At 39.2% G+C, this 21249-nt stretch overlaps 1 protein-coding gene across 1 annotated transcript in view; it reads right to left on the reverse strand.

Annotated features, from left to right (window-relative positions):
• The window catches only part of SCAPER (S-phase cyclin A associated protein in the ER), a 132878-nt gene that overhangs the window by 105997 nt on the left and 5632 nt on the right, over positions 1-21249 (reverse strand). Inside the window, exons 3-7 of the mRNA XM_054272915.1 lie at positions 18453-18523; positions 14459-14659; positions 6749-6849; positions 6184-6300; positions 4148-4308 (exon numbers count right to left, since the gene is read on the reverse strand). Of these exons, the coding sequence (XP_054128890.1) occupies positions 4148-4308; positions 6184-6300; positions 6749-6849; positions 14459-14659; positions 18453-18523 (651 nt within the window). The remainder of the gene's footprint in view (positions 1-4147; positions 4309-6183; positions 6301-6748; positions 6850-14458; positions 14660-18452; positions 18524-21249) is intronic.

A 21249-nucleotide genomic window follows, 5' to 3' on the forward strand; every position in this document is an offset into this window, starting at 1 on the left:
GTGATGGGAACATATTGCCATCTCAGGGACAATCTCAACTGCAGCCATTCTCCAGGGAGCAGGGTTTAATTCCCCAGGAATCACAACCAGATTTACTGCAGAAAGCTCCCAGCCTGTGCAGCACCTGGCTCTGCACCCTGTGGGACAAGGACTGCCCAGGCACCTTGTCTCCCACCCCATCCACTTTAGTAACCAATGGAACCACAGAGACTCTGCTGTATCTGGCTTAGGACACAATCTGGCCAAGAAATTTCTCTGGCAAGTAACAGCAGAGATTGGTCAGAACTACTAATATTAACCAAAAAACCACCACTGCTTTACTGCAGCAATCTTTGGGCTGCAATTCTTTCTGCTTGTCATTTGAATAAGAAGATTGTTGAAACACTTCACTGCTATTTGTTCTGAAAACTGAAGTCACCTTTTACATAAAAGCATCTTTTCTACATTAAAAAGATCAGAAGATACCCTTTTGTTGTATCTACTACCTAAACATAATTTTACTAACATCTAGATAATAAGATATATTCATCATATAAATGTATCTTAACAATCATACTAGTATCTTTTACTAATATCTACTAAAGCTTATTCTACCAAAAAAGAATATTCTTGCCTGTCTTGCCTAGTTGTTCTTTGTCTCGTGGCATATTTCTTAGTACTCTAAAATGACAGAATGAATCAGAATAAAATTATTCAGAGAAACAGAAAACCATAATCATACTTACTAAAGTAAGAACAAATCTTTTCATAAAAGCCATACATGTTCAATTTTTAATTTGCATTTGTTCCCTGTCAGACTCATATTTATTACCCAAGACTCAACCAAGTATTTTAACCCAGAAATACTTGCATTTGAAAGAATATTGTTTGGTGACTTCTTTAAAGACAAAGCAGTTTTTAATTCATGGATGTATTCAGACTCCTGACCTACCTGGAGTCAGTTTTAACAGTGTGATGCCACCTGACAATTACAGCGCACCAGAAGATTCTGTTCATTTTAATTCACCAAGCAGTTCAGAGTTCAGTCACTTCCAGGCACGTTTTTAAATAAGAGTTTGCAAAGCCAAAATGTTTATTGACATTAGATCACATCTAATGAGAGACAAAGTTAACACTCAGTGAGGCACCAATCTTCCTCCATGTTTTTCCCCTCTGTGTGGAATTCTTATAGCTCAGTAGCCATCTCCACAGGCTACATATCACATGCTGGGTTTGATTACTCCCAGAGCTTTGTAAATGAATAATTCATTTGCCTGCCCTGATCATTCTCCAGTTTCATGTGAACTTGGCTGTCCCTGCCTGCTCTTGTGTTACATGGATGTGACAAGCCATCTGTCATCCCAGGGCCCTCTCAGCCTCCAGGCCCTTGGGAAGTTGCTCCATCTGGAAGAACTGCCCAAGGAGCTCACTGGAAACACCACAAACAGAAATGCAGGCACCTGTGTGCAAGCTCCAGGGGGTTCTACCTCAGGAGATGCACAGCCCCTCTAAAAAATTTATCTGCCAGTGACTTCCTGCCCAAAGCCCCACATAAATAAACTCCAGCCCCATCTGAGCCCAAACCAGGACAGCTGCCTGGGAGGGCTGGAGATGCTGCAAGGTCTCCAGTCTTAGGTACATTACAGAGAACATCTAGTCACAGCTATGGACATGAGCAATTCATACAAGAAAGAAGATAATGATAGCAATAACAATAAAAACCAACCAGATTTCAAATATGGCAGGAGAAAAAAAAACTTAGTGCTTCTGAGATGGTCACATGTTCTAGATTGTTCTTTGTCCTAAATCCTGTCATAACATTATTTTAATTGTAAGCACCTATTCCATTTCTAGTACACATTCTAAACTTGCATAACTCATCTCATTTTTTTACCACAAGCACCAGGGAATTGATGAAGAGAAATTGCTCAGACAGCAAGAACAGACTACATTCCATATTGTAAAAAACACTCAAGCATGAAAGACAATTTTTTAAAATTCATTAAAATATTGAGGGTAAGAGTAAGTTTAATGAGGGAAATGAGATAAGATGATTTAACCTCATTTAATTATGCATTCAGAAAAGGAAAGATTAAAGAACTATATGGAAAAATAATGCATTTTCCTTCTCCCTGAGGGCTAACTTAGTTAAATTTGGAAATTGCATCAACCATGAAACAGATACAGTATCATACCACTCATCCACATCAGAAAACCATTGTGAGACCTAATGATAATGCTGTTGGAAATCACTGGAGAAAAGGTGTCTGGGGAAATCCTGTGGCTGTAAGCCCCAGCTGGGCTCTGGGTGGGTAAGGGAGCATTACAGGAGGCAGGGGAACCCTTCCCCCAAGGCCCACATGCCCCAAACAGCTGTTTGGGGAGTGCATTAGCTGGGCAAGGGCAGAGCAGATACATGAGCCTCAGAGCTGCTCCAATAATGCATGTGAAGAGCCCCTGTGGCTCCCTTCACATAAACTTCACAGATTTTCTTCTGTTTCCATCACTGGGGATAACTGGATCTTACCCAAGTGATTCCACCTCCCACACACAGGACAACATGCTCCTACAGAGAACTTGATTTGTTAAAAACAAAACAATTCAGCCACAAGCAAATCACTGAAATTCTCCAATGCTCAATGTCAGCAATTCGAGATTCCCAAGAATAAACAAAGTCTAGAGGAATTACTGTTATTTCTTAAAATGAAATGTTTCAAGTCTGGATTGCATCCTCCATTTGGATTTGAAGATTACTGTACACTTGTAGCCAGTACTACACGACCTAAGGGGCTTCTCTCTATTTGGAGCTCATCAGCTCAAAGTAACATTCAATAAAACAGCACAACATTGATTCTTCAGCCCTCTAAAAGCCTCTGAAAGTAACATAAAGTATTTTGTTTTCCTCTTAGCCTATTAAAATACATTATCCATATTGAAATACAGATCACTTTTATTCCCTGTGTAGCTAACAACATTCTCCCTATGCACAAGAACACCTAATAAAGGAATTTTAGCACAGCTTGGAGCCCTGTCGCTCTATTACGAGTGACAATCACCAGAAAAAGCTTTTGTTACGAGCAACTTCAACTACTGGTTTATCTCAAAAGTGCAATTACACATCAACTACAGTGCTGCAAACCCAGCCACAGCTCCTGCTCTCTAAGCAGCTCACTGCAACTGTACACAGGCAGCAGCCATGGATCCCTGTCAGCCAGCACCCTTGGAGCATGGCTGTGATGGTTCTGCTTCAAACAGAGGAACCCACTCCTGAACTCATTCCCTGCCAGACCCCTGGACAAGGTGTTTGACTTCCATGGTATGCCACAAGTCTGCAAGTCACCCCACATGGCTTCTGCTGCTCCTGGGCTGAACACACACCTATCTTAAATTGATACATGCCCTTCCTGAAACTTAAAAAATAAATAAATAAATAAAGCATCGCACTTTTAATTTTCTTTCAGAATATCCATTTCTACATCCTGCCTGATGGTTTTGCAGAAAGTCATCTGAGACCACACATGAAGAAAATAAATGAAAAAGAATGCATTTCTGAAGACAATCTCAGAGATCCAGTGCAAAGAAACTAATTTTATAAACCAAATGGTAGCTTTTTATGTCTGCAACTAAACCAATCTTTTCTAGAACAAAAGATCCTGAATCAAGCATTCTCCAAAGAGCATCTTTAGAGAAAAAAATTCACAACTAAATGTGGTAACTCTTGTCTTCCAAAAAAACATCAATTGTTACCTCAGCATAGTTCTAATAGCATGTTCTTCCAGGACATATAAAACTATCTTGAGCTCTTCCCAGATTCCTGGACATGCATTATTCTTTATATTGTTAAGCCATCCCAACTTGCAGTCAGTTAGATTGGCAGTTTGTGACCAAAGACCTTTTCCTTCTTGGGATGTTATAAACTGGTTTTAACAGATCAAATTCTAGTTTGTGAAAATACAGCAGAATTTTACCTTCACATGAAAACACACTTTTGGCTCAAACTTAACTATTGCAATAAAAGGCTGCACGAATCTTTTATCTCCATATTGAATTTAAACATTGTACTTTGCAAAACTAGGTTTCATTTTGCTTAGAACCCACGTCATCACATTCTGAATTCACTTCATCTCACAGTTTGTGAAAACAACTTAGGCCACAGAAGGGGACTTGCCATTTTTCCGCAGTGCCTTCTGTGCAGGGGGTGCCAGGCAGGCTTGTGCAGTGGCCAGCTCAGGATTGGCAGCTTTGGTTCCATGGTTGGCTTTTACCTTATCGGCCCAACTTACACCCGAGGGAGCCAGGCGTGTTGCAGAAATGGTCACTGCAGGGTTCCTAAATGAAAGTCACAGCTCTTTTTAGTGTCTGGGCAAGTAACAGAATGGTTTGTTAGAAAGCTTTATGAGACCATCACAACAGTGCTGAACAGAACCACCTCTCCTTTGGCAAACTCTCCAGCTTGCAGCAATTTACACTGAAAAGTTGTTGGAATTTGCTCAACTAATTGCTGTTTTTAATAAATAAGATTAAATTTAATCATTGTGATACTAATTTCTGAAGGCATTAATGTTTTTGGCAACCAAAGCAATGCATAATAAATTCTACATACTGAGTCTTGAAAAATACTCCTGTCATTTCAAACCTGGCATTTGACCATTTAGTATTCCCAATTCCTTTGCATTAAAAATAACGAACAGATTTTCCTACTCATCTTCCACATAAGTGATTTTATTTATCACACCCTTCTTGTTATCTCTTCTCCAAATTATTTTGTTTTTGCATCAATGCTGTTGGATACCTCTGATTATCCCTGTTTCTAGTTTCTGTACTTTTCCTACTTCTCCTACACTGCTTTGGGGAAGATGTGAAGATGACTACAGGTATGAATCATTAATTTCTACAGAGGTACACCACTACCTTCTCTCCTATCCCCTATTTCTTTCCTAGTAACTCCTAGCATTCTGCCAAAAATTTCTGTAGCACCAAGTAAGTCTCAGCCTTATTTTCCATCCTATTTTCTCTCTCACACACAAAATATTGTAGCCCTCTGGGGTTGCCTTGCTTTGAGACACACACTAAAAAGAAAAAAATTTGCAAGTGTGAAGGATAGAAAACTCATCTTGCTGTTCCTTGCTCTAACACACACAGTTTCTCATCATGTTCCTGTGATTGTGAATGAAACAGCTCCAGCAGCAATAGCAACAGGTTATTACAGCCAAATAAGACTGGCTGAAAGACTAATTGTGCTGAGCTGTTATGTTCTAATAAATACAAAAATAAAAGAGCATTGATTTCCACCAGATTCAAGTGTTTCATTTGAGTGCTTGGGCATATTTTCTCCCCACCACCAGGCACTTCAGCAGACACCTTTCAGATGTTTCAGGTAGGTATCAACAGGTCCCTCTACACAGGGCCTACACCAAACACACTTTGTAGTACTTTTGTAGAAATACCTGATTTTCAGAGAGCTCAATCCTCAGAAGGGCTGACCAAACAGCCCAGTATCACATCTCTGCTGAGGACAATGCAAGCACTCAGGACACTGGGCAGTGAGATCCCAACAAACCTGAAGGTTGTTGTTTTTCAGCACACACCCTGAGAAAGATTCCAACTGCACTCATCTGTGCTCTCCAGACTGAGACAGCATCAGGCAGTGCTGCTCTAAATCTATGCACATTTTTGTTGAACTGCTTTCAGATACTTTCATTTCAACAAGTAAAAGATGCTTTACTGTAGTATACAACATGCTCTATTTGAACTGGTATCAGTTTTGCCACACATCAGAATCATCATAATCTCACTTTACACTCACTCCTTCTGAGCTGTATTTACTTCTGCTCACTCAGCTGGCCATTCACATTGCACACACTGGCCATTTTAAAATGCCAGTTACAGACATTCTGACCTTTGTTTTGTAGCGAGAAGAGAGTACTAAACAGATCACATGAAATACACTGACAGTATTTTATCTTCAGGTCTTTGTAACTACCAGTTATTAAATGTATTACAAAGTCAGGAAAAAGTAAGTCCCTGATAGGATTTTCCTTTAGAGATCATGGGCTTTTTGTTAAGGAATGCAAAAAATTGCTTATATTATTTAGCAACAACAAAACAATACATTGGTTACTACAGAAAAATAGTGCATTCATGAACTTTGCTTCAAATTAATCTTTATTTCAGCTTCAATAAACTTCTGAGCTGGTTTCATACCCAAAATTTAAACTCCTCCGAGCATTTGATGTCACACTAATCCTGTCTGTGGAGGGACTTGGGATCACGTGCCGTCCTGGAGACATTTTCTTTACTTCCCAAGCCAGTGAAGTTGGTCTGCAAACCCAGGAAAGAAAAGTTTAAAAATACAATTCACAGTAACTCTTCCTCTATCATCTTAAAGCAAAGCTAGAACCAACAAATACTCAGTATATTAACAAATGCTGCTGAATTTAATCATTCATCTCAGCAATTGTTTCTACTCTAACTACAAACCCTATCAGCCAGACCCATATCCAAAATAATGCTCTTCTCAAGACTACAATGTTTATTCCAAATTCCAGTGTAGAGCAAAGCATCAAACCAACCATTCAAAAGGAAAATATGAGGGAAGGAATGGAAACATCCTCTACTTCTAAGTGACAGTGACAATGCACATAAAATGTCCTCACACCCTTTTTGTCCAAAAGGAAAATTGGTTTTATTCGCTGAAGCTCTGCTAGAAAATGAAGTTTACTGTGAACTTTACTCTCTCTGTAGATTAAAAAAATATAAATCTAATTACCTGCTTTGAGCATCAGCTTTTTCTAGCTTCTCCTGTAGCTGTATCCAATCAATCAATGCTTTGAAGTCCCTTACATAGTTATCAAGCATCATCAGGACTTCCTGAAAAGCAACCATCACATCAATCTTTCTATTTAAAAACAATCCCCCACCCCAAAAAAGGAACTGAAAATAAAGAAGGACATTTACTATTTAGCTTTCTCATTAAAAATAAACTCAGGAAAAACCCTGAAAACAAGAAGGCACAGATAATTAAGATTTTTATGTGAACAATCATTAAAACATTTTCCCTAAAAAAAAAGGTGCATATTATTCAAGATCTGTGTCAGCATCAATGTATAAGGACAAAATGGCAACATTTGCAGGAAAATAATTCTTAACACACATAAGGATATCTGTTTCATTATTTATGCCCCTTTTTTGGTCAGAGTTATCTTTTGAAATATGCTGAACATACATCACCAAGAAGGCAAAACTGCATAAAACCTAACAGGTCTGTGGAAAACTAAAAATATCACAATTAATCTGTTTGTGAAGTAAAAGTAGACAAAACTACACAAAGGCAGCAGCATCAGAACCTGGGTGGGATTAAAACATTCACTGTCAGAAACTGTGTGGGCATGCTGGAGATTTATTCAGAATATGCAAAACCTTGATGAAGCAGTTTGAATCTGGAACCACATGTTGGTCTCCAACAAATAAAATTAACTGTTACAAAAGGACATATCAATTAACTTCACACTACTCCAGGAAGAAAATCACAGACAAAATGGCAGTGGCTGAAAAGTCTTGTTTCTGATTAAAATATCCTTGACTTTGAGAAATGTTGACTGTGTCTACTGATGCCCAGTTGGCACAAATGTGTGAGCGTGGTGCCTATGGTATGGTCAGATTACATCCAGAAACAATGAATAATCCAAGGGAAGTTGCCTCTACTCAGTTAATGGCACCAGTTTTTCACTGCAAGGCAGAGCAAAACAAAATATCATGGAACCCTCAGTTGTGTTACCTGGGCAAACTACAAACTTCTGCTGCCACTGGCAGGGAAAGGAGCAATTCTTCATATTCCACATATAAACTCAAAAATCACTGACTCAACATGACAAAACACAGACGTCAGGCACCTCCTCAGCAAAGCTGAATTTCACCAACACAGCACATGAATGCCTCTCTCAGGGAGAGTCTGAGCTCATGGCAGCCAGAAAGAGCAGCTTTCATAACTACTCCGTCCCAGACAAGAAAAATGTGTCCTGTACTCTGTCATGACAACGTGCTGAAAATAATCAAAATCCATGAAGGAAGCTTGAATATGAAACCTAAATGAGCTTCACATGCAGAATGTAAAGTACAGACATAACTTTATGGTATAAGGAAAAACCATATGACAAAATGCTGCTGTTTCACAAGTTCTTTACTATGCCCATGTCATTCCTGCTGGTAAGAAGATAAATTTTTTGCTCAAAGTAATTATTACTTAGAAATTTTGGGAACAATTACAAATGAGAAGGTATTGGTTCTTAAATGTATAACTACAAATTTTAACAGTAAAACCTTTGACAGCAAAACCAGTAAAAACACTCTCCTACAGTCCAGGTAACTAATGCACATTGTTGCAACATCACATCCCATACATATTTACTTTTAATTGTCCTTTTAGCAGAAAAAAGACCTCTAACACATGAAAAATGCTTTTTCATATAAAATCATATGGATTATTATTCATTTTGTTTAACACTGAAATTCAGCTTCAGTTTTGACATTAGTATCCTTTTAACTATTCCTTATGACACACACAGAGCATATGCTGGTTGCTGTAAGGGAAAGGCACCAAAGTCAGACACCAGGGAGGGAAATCAAACAGAATCCCACTGCTGCTGCAGAAGTTGGTCTTTGTTTTGAAATATTCCTCAAAAATGCTAACAGAAATCTTTCTTACAAAGCAGTCGGTTTACAGCACCAAAATAATTAAGTAAAGTCTGCTACAAGAAATGAACAACTCAAGTGTCTCAACCAGTTCTTTTTTTCTGTTCCACTAATAAAATTTCAGCTTTCTAATCCAATTCATGTCCATTTAGGTTAACTCATGCTAAGTTGTGCTGACTGTTACTAACAATGAGAGCATAGAAACCAAAATTTAATTCTGAATCATTTATTTTTCAAGTCAGCCATTTACATATTCCTCAGGAAAAAAAAAAAAAAGAATTAACGTGAATATGACTGATATTTCTGAAGTTAGCTAGCACAGGAAAAAACCACAATAAATGGTTTAACCTATTTTAAGGAATGTTTAGCTCCACATTATCAGAAATGATCAGAGCAGACCCATGCAGCTGTAACCCGAGCCATGTTTTATGAACAAGGGAATACAAACAAGACAAGCAGCTGGAGCAGCCCCACACTCACTGATGCACATCTCTCTCCCTAAAGCCATGAGGGCCATTTTGTCAAGCAGGATGGAGCAGAACAAAAGTGGCTCAGAAAGCGCCGTTGCAGGCATGCAGATAACTCCATATTGATGTCCAGCTAAAATTACCAATTAGCTCCCCGATGGGCCGCAGCGGCTTCGATTGGTGTGCGAGGCAGCCGGGGCTGGCGGGGGCAGGCGGGCCGGCGCCGTCCCTTTGTCCTCTGACACAGGATCCGGCCGGGGCTCCGAGCCAGCCCCGCTACCTGCGGCACTGCCACCGCCCCGCTGAGCCAGGCAAAGCTGCACCACCCGAGAAGCTGCTGACAAAAGGGAACCTTCACGGGCCACTGTGCTGCCGCTGCACTGGAGTCAGAACAGTTTTATATCTCGTTATTTCTCAAGGTCACATCCAGCCTGTACGGTTCTTAAAGACAGTTTGAGCTAAGTAAGGAAGCAATACTGCTGAAAACTCTTCAAGGAAAATCAGCGACATGAAACTCACACCAGACACAATGTAACTCCTGTTACCTTCTCCTCTCTGTTCTGCGTGTTTCTTTTTTGTTTTCCCTTCTTTTCTCCAGCTTTCATTGATCACTCTGCTTGCCATGTATTTATCTCAAAGCTGGACTTCTAGTCTCTTCAACTGGGTGACTGTCAGAACCCAGGGCATCCCTCTGGCTGTCCAGGACCCCTGCCAGGGGGCTCAGAAGCCCTGGCACAGAGCCCAGCCGGGTTTGATTATGACCCGTGGAGCAAGTTACCAACCTTATATGAGGATCAGCAAGCCACAACAGTTTAGGTAGAATAATAGCGAAGTTATCACAGGGTGGAAAAGTAGATTTTAGGGTTTTTGGTACGGGGGTTCAAGAGGCAAGATGAAGGGAACTGGGTGTGTCCAGCCCTTCTTCTTCTGGGCCTCCATGTTCTGCTGTGATGTTGGCACTTACAGACTGGTTTAGAGTAGAAGCTCATTGTCTAACATAGGTGATAGGTATTGGAAAGTAATTGTGAATATTGTACACGTAGTTTTTAGTATAAAAAGATAACACCCTGAGGGCAGACAGAGTGCCTCTGGTGCCTCTGACTGTCTTGCTGAGCTGACCTCAGCAGGACAGGAGAAAGAATTTTATAGGTAAGATACAATAAACAACCTTGAGACCCAGAAATTAAGAGCTCTGACTCCATCTTCAAGCACCTGGCTGGGAAAAGAGACTTTCCAACTTTTCTGGGGGTCACTCTGACAAGCTAGAGATCCCTACAGGCGATCCTATAAATGACTTTGTAACCAACAAAGACCTTCAAGAGCAGCTACATGGGAACCATCCTCAGTCAGGACTTGGGTCCTAGATGGGCCCATTGAAATCCCATTTTACAGAATGGGAGTGCACTTCAGGAAGCCCTCAACGACTCTGAAATGTCCTTTCATGCATTTATTCTCCTGTTCTCAAACAAGGAAGAGGCAAACAGGGAAGTACCAAAGACTGCAGGATTTTAAGGTTACTCCAACTCAAAACAGTAGTACGTACATCAGGGAAATTAATTCAGTCACCACATCTGTACTTTAGCTTATTAGCCAAGCTAGAAATACGGGTTCTATTTTACAAACCATGTCTACTTTATGCTGTTTCACTATCTATACTGAATATTTTAGTTTATGTATTTACCAAAATAAACTCAATTTTTTTTATACTGGAACATGCTTTTAGCAAACAATGTTCCTTCCTTCTTTTTTTAAATGTATGTTTTCAAGGTTAACTGGGTGTTTCAGTAATTTGACACAAAAATTGCTTCCAAAAATTCCTTGCAGCCTTTTCATACAGTTGAATTACAGATAATTAAAGCCAGCTCTGGGGTTGGTTCAACCACTGTGATTGTCAAAGTGATTCTTACAGCTTTGGGAAAGGATGAAAGGAAGCAGCTCCTCTAGACAAAGGACTCTCCTTATATCAACTTCAGTATGTGACAAACAATATTTTAAGCAAGCACATGGTCTCTTACACCCAAGTGTTAAATGCACATCTGGCCTCAGCTGCTCCTCACTGATGCACCTTCAGCACTGCAGCCACAATCCCCTGCCTGACAAGGATGTGCTCCAAAGGACCACAGCCATTTCCAAAGGAAATTTTCTCCAGAAGAATTTATGCAGTGGCACATGCAAGGACTCAGTCACACAAAACTTAAATACACACACACACATATACACATGTATGTCTGGTGCAAAGGACAGAGAGGCAGGAACACGGATACCCAGACTAAAAGACATGCTGGCTTTTCTGAACAGATCTCCAGAAACTAATCTCAGGTGAAAACACAAGAGATTGTACAGACTCTAAGTAATGCTAAACAGCAATGTAAAAAGAATATAGAACAAATTTTTTAAATTATAAAATTCAGCATTTTTGAAAGGAAAAGAACAGCTGTGTAGACATGGATTCTTACACAGCTGAAGCTCTTAATTCATTCTAGGAGGAAGATACCTCCAAAATTAAATTAAAGGTAGTTTGATGTTCTTCTATACTTGCTGTATCATTAGTTGTTGGATCCAGTTACTCAAACTCTATCAATAAAGGGTTCACCTGAGTGTGTAGTGTTTCTGTTTATATATATATACACACACACATATATAAATACAAACTCAGTTGCTGAGACACCTGAAAACACCAGAGAAGAACAGCAGCTGAAGACATCTGCTGTATTAACCAAAACTGACTACAGAATCTGCCTTCTATTCATCTACAGATCTTTTGGTCTTAATACCTTTTATTACACGGCAGGAGATTTAAAGGCATTACCATTTCTGCTCTGCCTACACTTGCCACCCAAACCTAGAAAATAGCAGGTAAAATATTCATATAAGCACACAAAACCTCAGCTAATATAGACAATATCCACACAATTTGCGTTTCAAATGTTGAAGGTTACAGCCATATCTACTAGGACATATTTAATCTTTTATCACTACTGCACAAGCTGATTTATGTACAGTGAGATGATGCTTAAACTTGAGAACTCTTCATTTATTTCAGAAATAATTCAGCCATGTTCATTACACCTTTCCACACAAAGGATCCAGGCCATATCTATATATCTACATACATGATTTGAGAGCTCTCAGTTCCAAATCAATAGCAGAATACCAACTTCAGCAGAGCCCAAAGCTGAGGAAATACACACAAGCACTGATCCTCTTACACACATTGTCACTGTTTGGATCCTCACCACAACCCTTCTGTCTGCAGTTTCAACCACAAACAGCCACCAGAGGCCTCTCCCACTGGGGAGCATCAAACATCTTCAGTGACAACACAATCGATAAAACTGCAGCAGCTCCTAGGACAGGGGACAGCAAAAGGCACAAAATACCAAAAAACCCCAACTAACACTTCTATACCAGGTTAAACAGAAGGTATAAAACGCCAGAAGTTGTCATGTTTAATTTTCCCAATGGGTCTTCTTAGAAGACAACTTTTATACAACTACAATGGTTAAATGGAATAGCACCTGCCCACTTGACTGAGCCAGAAGTTTAAAGGGTCAAAATTAAGGAAGTTTTTGATAATGTGAATTTATCTTAATTGAAAGAATTTTTCAAAATACCACTTAAAAATGAAGGAAAGCAGTGGGACCATTTTGGTTGCTTATTTAATATTATTTCCCACCTATGTCCAACAGTCAAAATGGGAGAAACTGGACTGTCTGTCAAAACCACCATAAAATAATGACAAATAATAGAATTTATAAAAGAGAAACATTATTAGTAAAAATTCTTTGCAAAACTAAGCAGTTTCACATTTCATAACTTAATTAACAGAAATTATAGTAATTTATCAAAAGAATAGTCATAATTTAACAGTAACCTGTAAAAGAAAATCCCAGACAAAAGACCACAGCACAAACACATATTCCAGCTGCTTAGGTAAGGCACACTTGTGCTGAGAAAAAAAGATCTTTTGAAAGGTAAGAGTGACATGAACATTACATAAGTTTCACAGCATTTGACACTGGACTGCCCTGTTTGCTCATTTTTGGTTTTTTTCACCTCTGTTTTGCAAACAAGTAACCTGATCCACACAGATACATACATCATTGTCAAGAGTGTGCTGAAATGAAGACTTTTCACTCAGGCTAGGTTGTGTCCCCATCCTAAAGCTGATCCAGTAGCCCGATTAAAATGTTGAACGGTATCTAACCCCCAAAAGATGTGATAATGACACAAATAGGCTTCTGTTCTTTCAGTCACAAAAGTTTAAAATGCTAATTTAATTACAATGCAAGGTTGGCTGACTTTCTTAAACCAAAAAATTCTACAGAAAGTTTCCTGAGCAGGAAGACAGTTCAGTAACAAAATGTTAAATTGTGTTAGACCAACGAGAGATTTGGAATCCTCTGAGCTACTGTTCAGTTCTCAAAGCTGCTTTCAATGAAATGTATTTGTACACTAATCTCAATAGCAATTTGGCTGTGTCTGATTACAGCAGAGAATGAGATGCATAGGATAAGGAAAAAGTTTACTTAAATTGATATATGAATTTTTTTACAGTAATTAGATAATCATTTCCAGGATGTGTTGAGTTTCCAGCCATGTTTAATACAAAAACAAAGTCATCTCTTTAACATTTCTTTTATAATGTATTCTGACTTCTCTTAATGCTTGTGATAAATTCCATTGCCAAAGCACGAGTGATTTTTATTAAATGACAAGGGTATTTCTAAAAATCTACTGGAAAATCACAATAAAATGTGAACCAGATGCACAAGCTATTACAAATCCAGGTTGCTTGAAACTGGAAGTGTCTTACAGTGACATCCCAACCAGACATTGCTTACACTCGACCACCAATCACTTTCTTAACAAAGGGAGAATGAGAAGAGTGATAACTATCACTGCAGAAAGGGAGCAGAGTGTAATTAAGCCACTTAACAGCAAGCAAATGAATGTGAAAAAGGCTGAACTACAACAGTGCCACCTACAGTAAAGGACATTACTGGGAAAAAGAAATCAATCAGTGCTTAGTCACAAAAATAACAAAATCAGAACTCAATTAACAAAGTCTGATTTCACCAAACAGCTGAGCTCTAATATACAATATAATGTACAGCATGACAAGTTTTATATAATTTAAAAATTAGTCCTTGCTCAAGATGAAAGCATTTTCTTAAATACGAATACATATGTTCTCAGCTTTCCTATCTAAAAGCCTATACAAAATGCAAATGAAGCTCGAATTCCTCATTTACCTCGTTTCTAAACTATAAGAAAAGCCAGCTAGAAGGCAGATAGGCAAAGGAGAGCTGGGGCATTACCTTGCACTCCACCACACTCTGGTCTGACTCGCAGGTGACGTAGATTTCGTCCACGGCCCGCCGCAGGTTGTCGAACAGGAACGCCCAGTAGCGAGCCCGCAGATCCACCTTCCGAGGCTGCCTGGCCTTCGTTGGGCTTTTGTCAAAGTTCTTGTCTCCAGCTCCTGCTGCTGCTGCTAATTTACAGTCCAAGGTACTGTTCTGAAAACAAGAAGGTACAAGGGGAAAGGAGAACAACAAACAGAAGTGTGGTAAGGAGTTGGGTTTCTGCGCAACACACCTTTCACCAATATACTGAAACATCTGTAAACAAAAATGTCTTCCCTGAAGACAACTACATCATTGCACTCACTTGAGGTTTTTAACACACACTTTCTTAAATATAGGCAGCACTTATGATCAACTAGATTCTGTTCCTTTGACAGTTATAATATTTGCATTCCACACAGTATGAGATACTCTGCCTCTCAGCACACTGGAAAGATACATTTTCTAATTACATATCCTGTATTACTTTTTCTGACAGATGTGCATATCCAGAGGTGAAAATAGCATTTTACTAAAAAACATACCAGCAATATTCCACCACAAGGAAATTCTATACCAAGACATTGCATATGACATGATTGTTTTTAAACCCTCATGGTAAAACGTGTTAATGCCAGTGAAATGCACCCTAAACCACAGATTTAACTGACCCAGTACTGCTTTGCTGCACAGGTGCAGGGGACAGACAACATGTGTGAAAACCCAGGGCACCAGGAATATTTCTCTGTCTGCTCTGGAGTGCCCTGATCCCCAGGGGAGCACTGACTTTGACTCTCATTCCTGGAGAAAGTTTCCTAGACTTCAAGATAGACTGGAATCCACAAAAGTGCGAAACAGATTATAGAGAGTAGTGTAGGTGTATCACTGGGTGAGAAATTTAGGTTTTGGGATTTTTAAATGTGAACCAGAGAGTTGTGGATGGAAGCAAGATGGAGGGCACAGTGTGTTGTCCTGGGTTTCTTCTTCTTGCTTCTTCTTCCTTCTTCTTGATAGGTTTGGGTGGCATTTTGTAATTGGGCAGAAAGTCTGCTTTGGGGGCTCTTTGGGATCAGTTATTGGGTTAAAAGAGAAAATAATCCAGGTGTCAGTTCTTAATTGGATAGTTTAGTCTTAAAAGCCCTTGTAACAAGAGATTGTTGGCCATTTTGTGCCTTCTAATGAAAAGCTGAACTCACAGTAGTGAGACTGTTTTACTGACAAGAAATAAACACTTGAGTCCAAACACAAATTACTGTCTCAAGTGCCTTCAATCCAGACCCAGAAAAACCAATGACTGGTACCCCCACAAACATGCTAGTGCTTATGCTCTCATTTGCTTTTGTGGTGAGATCCTAGTTTTTCTGTAAGTTGCAGAAGAATGGGCACCTGATTTACTACAATCACACCAACATCTCTGCTACCCTTACATATATCTCCAAGTGCTTCAACTGTACTCCAGATGAACCCCAGTTAATGTATGCATGAGAGTCATGCTCAGAAAGATGCATGGCATAAACAATCAGTGAAAAGCAATTTCAGAAGGGTTTCATATTTTTTCTTCCATTACATAAGTCACCTTTTAACAAACTGCTAGGAAAAAAGATGCTCCTAGGCTGAGGCCTTGTGTAAAAACATTTAAAGCAAAGCTTATATTCTGGCTAATTTATAGCTCCTTGAAACTACTGTTTATAATGAAGCAAGCTCAACTACAGAATCATAAATAGCTACATTAAAATAACAGTGCTACCTGTTGCTGTCTGCCTTTATAAAATGTGACCTCAGGAAAGTGATTAGGTTTACAGTCATTCAGATAATACTGCTGATAAAAAGTATGAGTTGTTTTGGAATGGGAAACGTGCATAATTCCCACTCTTTGAAAGATACTGTTCAAACCTATCTTTAAAAGACAATGTCACAGAATATGTTTTGATATTTAGCAACAAATGTATCCATCTGCTGTATTTGGCATCCATTTATCTTCTCCCTTATATGTCAGCCATATTTTAATGAGAAAAAACACCTTGTGCAGGCTCTGTAAGCCACAGCAGTTCCATCATTATCCTGTAAGCAGACTTTCAGGGTCTCAGTAAAACCCAAGCAACATTTACAGCTACCAATGGTCCAGCAGAACACCTTTGAAAGGATAAAATCCTCTAACCTAGCTGATTTCTTGCAGACACTACCACACAAGCAGGCTAGCATTAAATCAGCATTAAAGAGAAAAAGCATTTTAACTTGCAGCAATAGTTCAAACCTTCAAGTGCAGAAGATGCAAAGCTGATGCACCTTTGAAGTTAACAGACATGGAAACACCACTTCTTACATGCCAAGTAGCCCAGCATGGATGATGAAAGGTATTAAACTGAATCTCTTGGTGTTTTTTATTTTGCTTCTTTTCCTCCTAATAGTTTCAGTAACTTGCTTTGGATTTGTGGAAAGTATGCAATGTATATTTATACTCCTGGGATGCCAAAATTTATTGAATGTTTATTTGCCAGCACCCTACTGAAAGGAAGATGAGGTTGGTAAGATCATATGAAACAGCTCTTGTAAGTTTATTTTCTTGAGATTAGTGGCCCATTTATATGTAAAGGAAAATTAAAAGTGAAAGCTCAACAAAACTAAGCCAAAACTGAAAAAGCCACCAATTACAGCAGTATCCAGTGTCTGAAAAGCAGCAGCAATGAAGGTGCTGAATGCCAAATTGAGATGCCAAACTGCACAGACACTCAGCACTGCTCAAACCTCAGCTGAAGCCACCAGGAATGCAGTGTGTCAGTGACAGGAGCTTCAGCACAGCAATCCCACACTGAGTAGTAACCAAGCATTCCCCTGAAAATTCAGGGGTCACATAACCCCAGGTGAGACAGAACCCACACTGCACACTGCTCTCCACTTCCCTCTTCTGGGACACACCCTGAGAGGGAGCCCCAGGCACACCAGGGACACCCCCCTGGCACACCAGGGACACCCCCTGGCACACCAAGGGACCCCAGGCACACCAGTGACATCCCCTGGCACACCAAGGGACCCCAGGCACACCAGGGACACCTCCCTGCACACACCAAGGGACCCCAGGCACACCAGTGACATCCCCTGGCACACCAAGGGACACTCCCCTGGCACACCAGGGACACCTCCCTGCACACACCATGTCTGTAATGCAGCACTGTGTGAGCAGAGAACACAGCTGCCAAACTGAACTGGGAAAGCAATGCCTGGGTTTTAAAGATGCAAATACATCTCTATGGAAGTAGAACATTTTTCTTTTTTCAAAAAATAACATTTTCCATATGCTTTATTACCAAATTCTGACAGGCTGCCTCAAAACATAAATGGCTAAAGCTGTACTAATGGCTAAATCCATGAATCAAAGAAAAACAGTGGTTAAAAATATTAAACATGAGGAAAGATTGAGGTATTACTTTATTAATGTAATAAAGGTTGTCATTCACAGAGAGGAAAAAAAAAAACCTGAATAAAAATAGGAGCAGTATCTTCTTTACAAGTCTCATTCAAACTTGCTTTCCAGTCCTAACTCTGAAATTTTACTCACTTGGACTCTTCTCCAAATTAAGATATACTGACTTGAGCCACTAACACATGAGGCAAGAAATTTCCTTCAACTAGGAACTGGGAAGAAAGGCAGCCCTTGTACAAGCAGCATACTTACAGCAAGACTATCCTATATCATTTTATTGAACAGCCCTTTCCTTAAAATAGCTTCAATGCCAACAAGTCATGTGTGCAGGGGCTGGGAAGTGCCAAAAGGAAAGGCTGAGCAAGAAAACCTAAATTCTGGCAATTTTAACTTCTGAATACTTGACTTTGAAATTCAGATGCTTTGAAAATACAATGTATGCACAGTTTTAGAAAAGTATTAATCAGCCACCAAAATACCAGTGATCTCACAGAAAAACAGTGTTGTGTCATTTATTTTATGTCACAGTAAGAAATGAGCAGATACCTGTTTTGCAGTCTTGTGTGTTCCTTGAGTCACCCTTTTTGTTTTTCCCCCAGATTGCCATTTTGATTTTCCTGTGGGAGAAGCAACTGTTTTAATCAACAATAATGATTTTAATTAAATAGAGCACTCTAAAATGCACATATCTCATCTTGCAATGTACTGAGAGGGGCACAATTTCTGAGTTAAGAGGTTTGGCAAATTTTATATTCAAAATATATATTCCACTGTTTAGAATGTGGATAATGCCAGAAAACACTAGAGAATGAAAAAAATACAAGAAAGGCAAGACACACAGACTTCATTAAACAAAGGTAAAGCTTTGAGTTTTCAGTCCTTCTAAAATTCATACAATTACAATCTACATGTCAAACATTATTCTAGCTTTCTATATAAATTTTAAGAAGTCTGCTTTTGATTGATTGCTTAATCAGCTATTATAGAATTAAAACAAGAAATACATTTATTAGGAAAACCAAATGTAATGATTTAGTTCTTCTGGAGCTGTTCTGCCAAGAAAGATGGGAAAAAACAGAACTTAGGTCAGGATTTAGTTCATCAACATCTAGATAGCCAAGGAAGAGAGAAAAACACTCACAGAACACAAGTCATCCTCCTTTAGACATGAAATCCCTTCTCAAACATACCTGTCTTCCTCCACTGTTTATACAAAGTGACTTTAGCAACTATGCTTCCAAAATCAGTTTCAATTCCCCCAGTCAGAGGGGGTGATCCCAGGTCTCAGTGCTGCACTGGTGGCAATTAACTGATTCAGTTATCTTTGCATAGAAAAATCTGTGTTAGCCTAGACCAACCTGATCTGTGTGCACTTAATCTTTGAGATTTGCTAAAGGGTAATGTAAAAAGAATTATTCCTCCAAGTATCTAAACTTGTTCAACACAGAAATCATAGGATCCAGTTACCAAAAATGTAAGCAAGTTAAAACAAAACAGTAACTATGGCCAGAGTTTTCTCTAGCAAAGATTACATCCAAAGAGAAGTTTCAAGATTATTTAGCTGGATGAAGCCAAGCAAAGCAATGCATTAGTTGAATACAGTCCTCTCTAGACCATGGAGATATTCTTAAATTTCAGAATTGTCCAGTTGAGTTTTTAACAGTTGAGGCCAAATTCCCAAATGCAGCCCAGCTGTTTTACATTGCTCTGGTTATGTAAAGTAGCTGCAAACCTGTCTTAATCAAGCAGTGGTACAGATGGTTTGCACAGCTGGTTTGGATCACTGACTATTCCAGGCAACAAGGCTTTTAATTTAAAACAAATTAAAAATTATTTGCTTGATAATTCATTTTTAAAATGCTACATTAGCCAAAAAACAGGTATAAACTAATATATTGAACTCAATTTAGCAGCATTTAGGGGGGAAAAAAAAATCATTCAGTCACTACCTGTATAAAACCTTCCTAGTTACTAAAAAGCTTGAACTGGGGAACAGTTCCATGGCAGACTTCTGATAACAGAACTATTTCAATCTTCTGATTGAAATCTCTCTTCTGATGTGATTTACATTCTGCAAAGACAAGGTTTTGAAGGCAATGGCATACAGGACTTGCACAGTGAAAAGGTTTGCCACAAATAAGGGTTCACTAAAATTAAAAAGGGGCAGAGAACACATCAAGTAGCAGACTTTTTAGATTCTATAAAACCCAGAATAACAATTCATCATCTAAGATCTGTGAAATGTCTGAACAAGTCCCTTCTAAAGACAAAAGCAAGTTTCCAGGCACATTCTACATTGGGCAGATATTTAGGTGCAAAATAGCAGGTTTTGCAAACTTAATATAGTGAGGGGCAAGGAGTAACTTTTTCTTAAGGTGTGTAGGCCAGAAAACTGCATTTCAGCAGCAGCCACATTTTCAAGCTTTCTTGTTCCTTTCCTTGTTCATTATTTTACAATAATGGCTCTGGTAATGAGAAGATTATTTCTGCTTTTGTCTCTCTATACTCCCAAGCAGTGGCAGCAGTGCCCAATGGCTGTTTGTATGTTCAGGGTGACTGGTGTGTAACTGGTGTGTAACTGGTGTGTAGCTACACCTTGCTGGCATTGCTAAGAGAGGCACAGACTTCACTGACCCCTGAAGGGCACCCCCTGCTAGCAACTGACTGAACTGTAAGGAGAGAACAATGGTGACCCAAGACGATCATCTCCTTTAGTTATTAAGTTGCCCATGTGAAATATATAAAGTATCAAAGTTCTGCAGCATTGGAGGAGCTACAGCCATATTTTACACTAGAAGTCCATTTCCTCCCTGTCTGCTGTTTAAATATGAAGCACACAGGGCTTATGATTTGTGAAGTCTTCCTGTCCAAAAACAGAGGTGCCAATACCTGCCAAAAAACCCCAGTGATAACCTATTTTCAAAAGCTATATTTTACCTAACAACCTCAATAACCATCCTGCTCACCTCTCTCTTTTGGATAGTTTTACTGGTATGGGAAATGTGGGAATTGCCTTCACATCTAGGAGTTAATTGCTGCCTTCATTTCTGTCCTGGCTATGGCAGAAATCAACTGCACACGTTGTTTCAATGTCTTTGACACTGCTCATCATCACACCCTCAGCAGAAATGGTAATTTTATACTGAGGAAGCACACTGAAGTTTCTAATCATATTTTGAACCACATCTTCCTACAAGTTTGTAGAGCAGCACTAGATGCTATTTTTCTAACTGTACTGTGCTAAGGATCTGGAGAAATGACTGCCTTCAAGCATGGATATAACCAAAATTCTCCATGTTTTCCCACCTCTAAATTGAATTACAGCAATAGATTTTGCACAAAA

This window comes from Melozone crissalis, unplaced genomic scaffold, assembly GCF_028551555.1.
Source record: "Melozone crissalis strain CALT ecotype California unplaced genomic scaffold, PUWL_Pcris_2 ptg000014l_1, whole genome shotgun sequence".
Classification (NCBI taxonomy): Eukaryota; Metazoa; Chordata; class Aves; order Passeriformes; family Passerellidae; genus Melozone; species Melozone crissalis.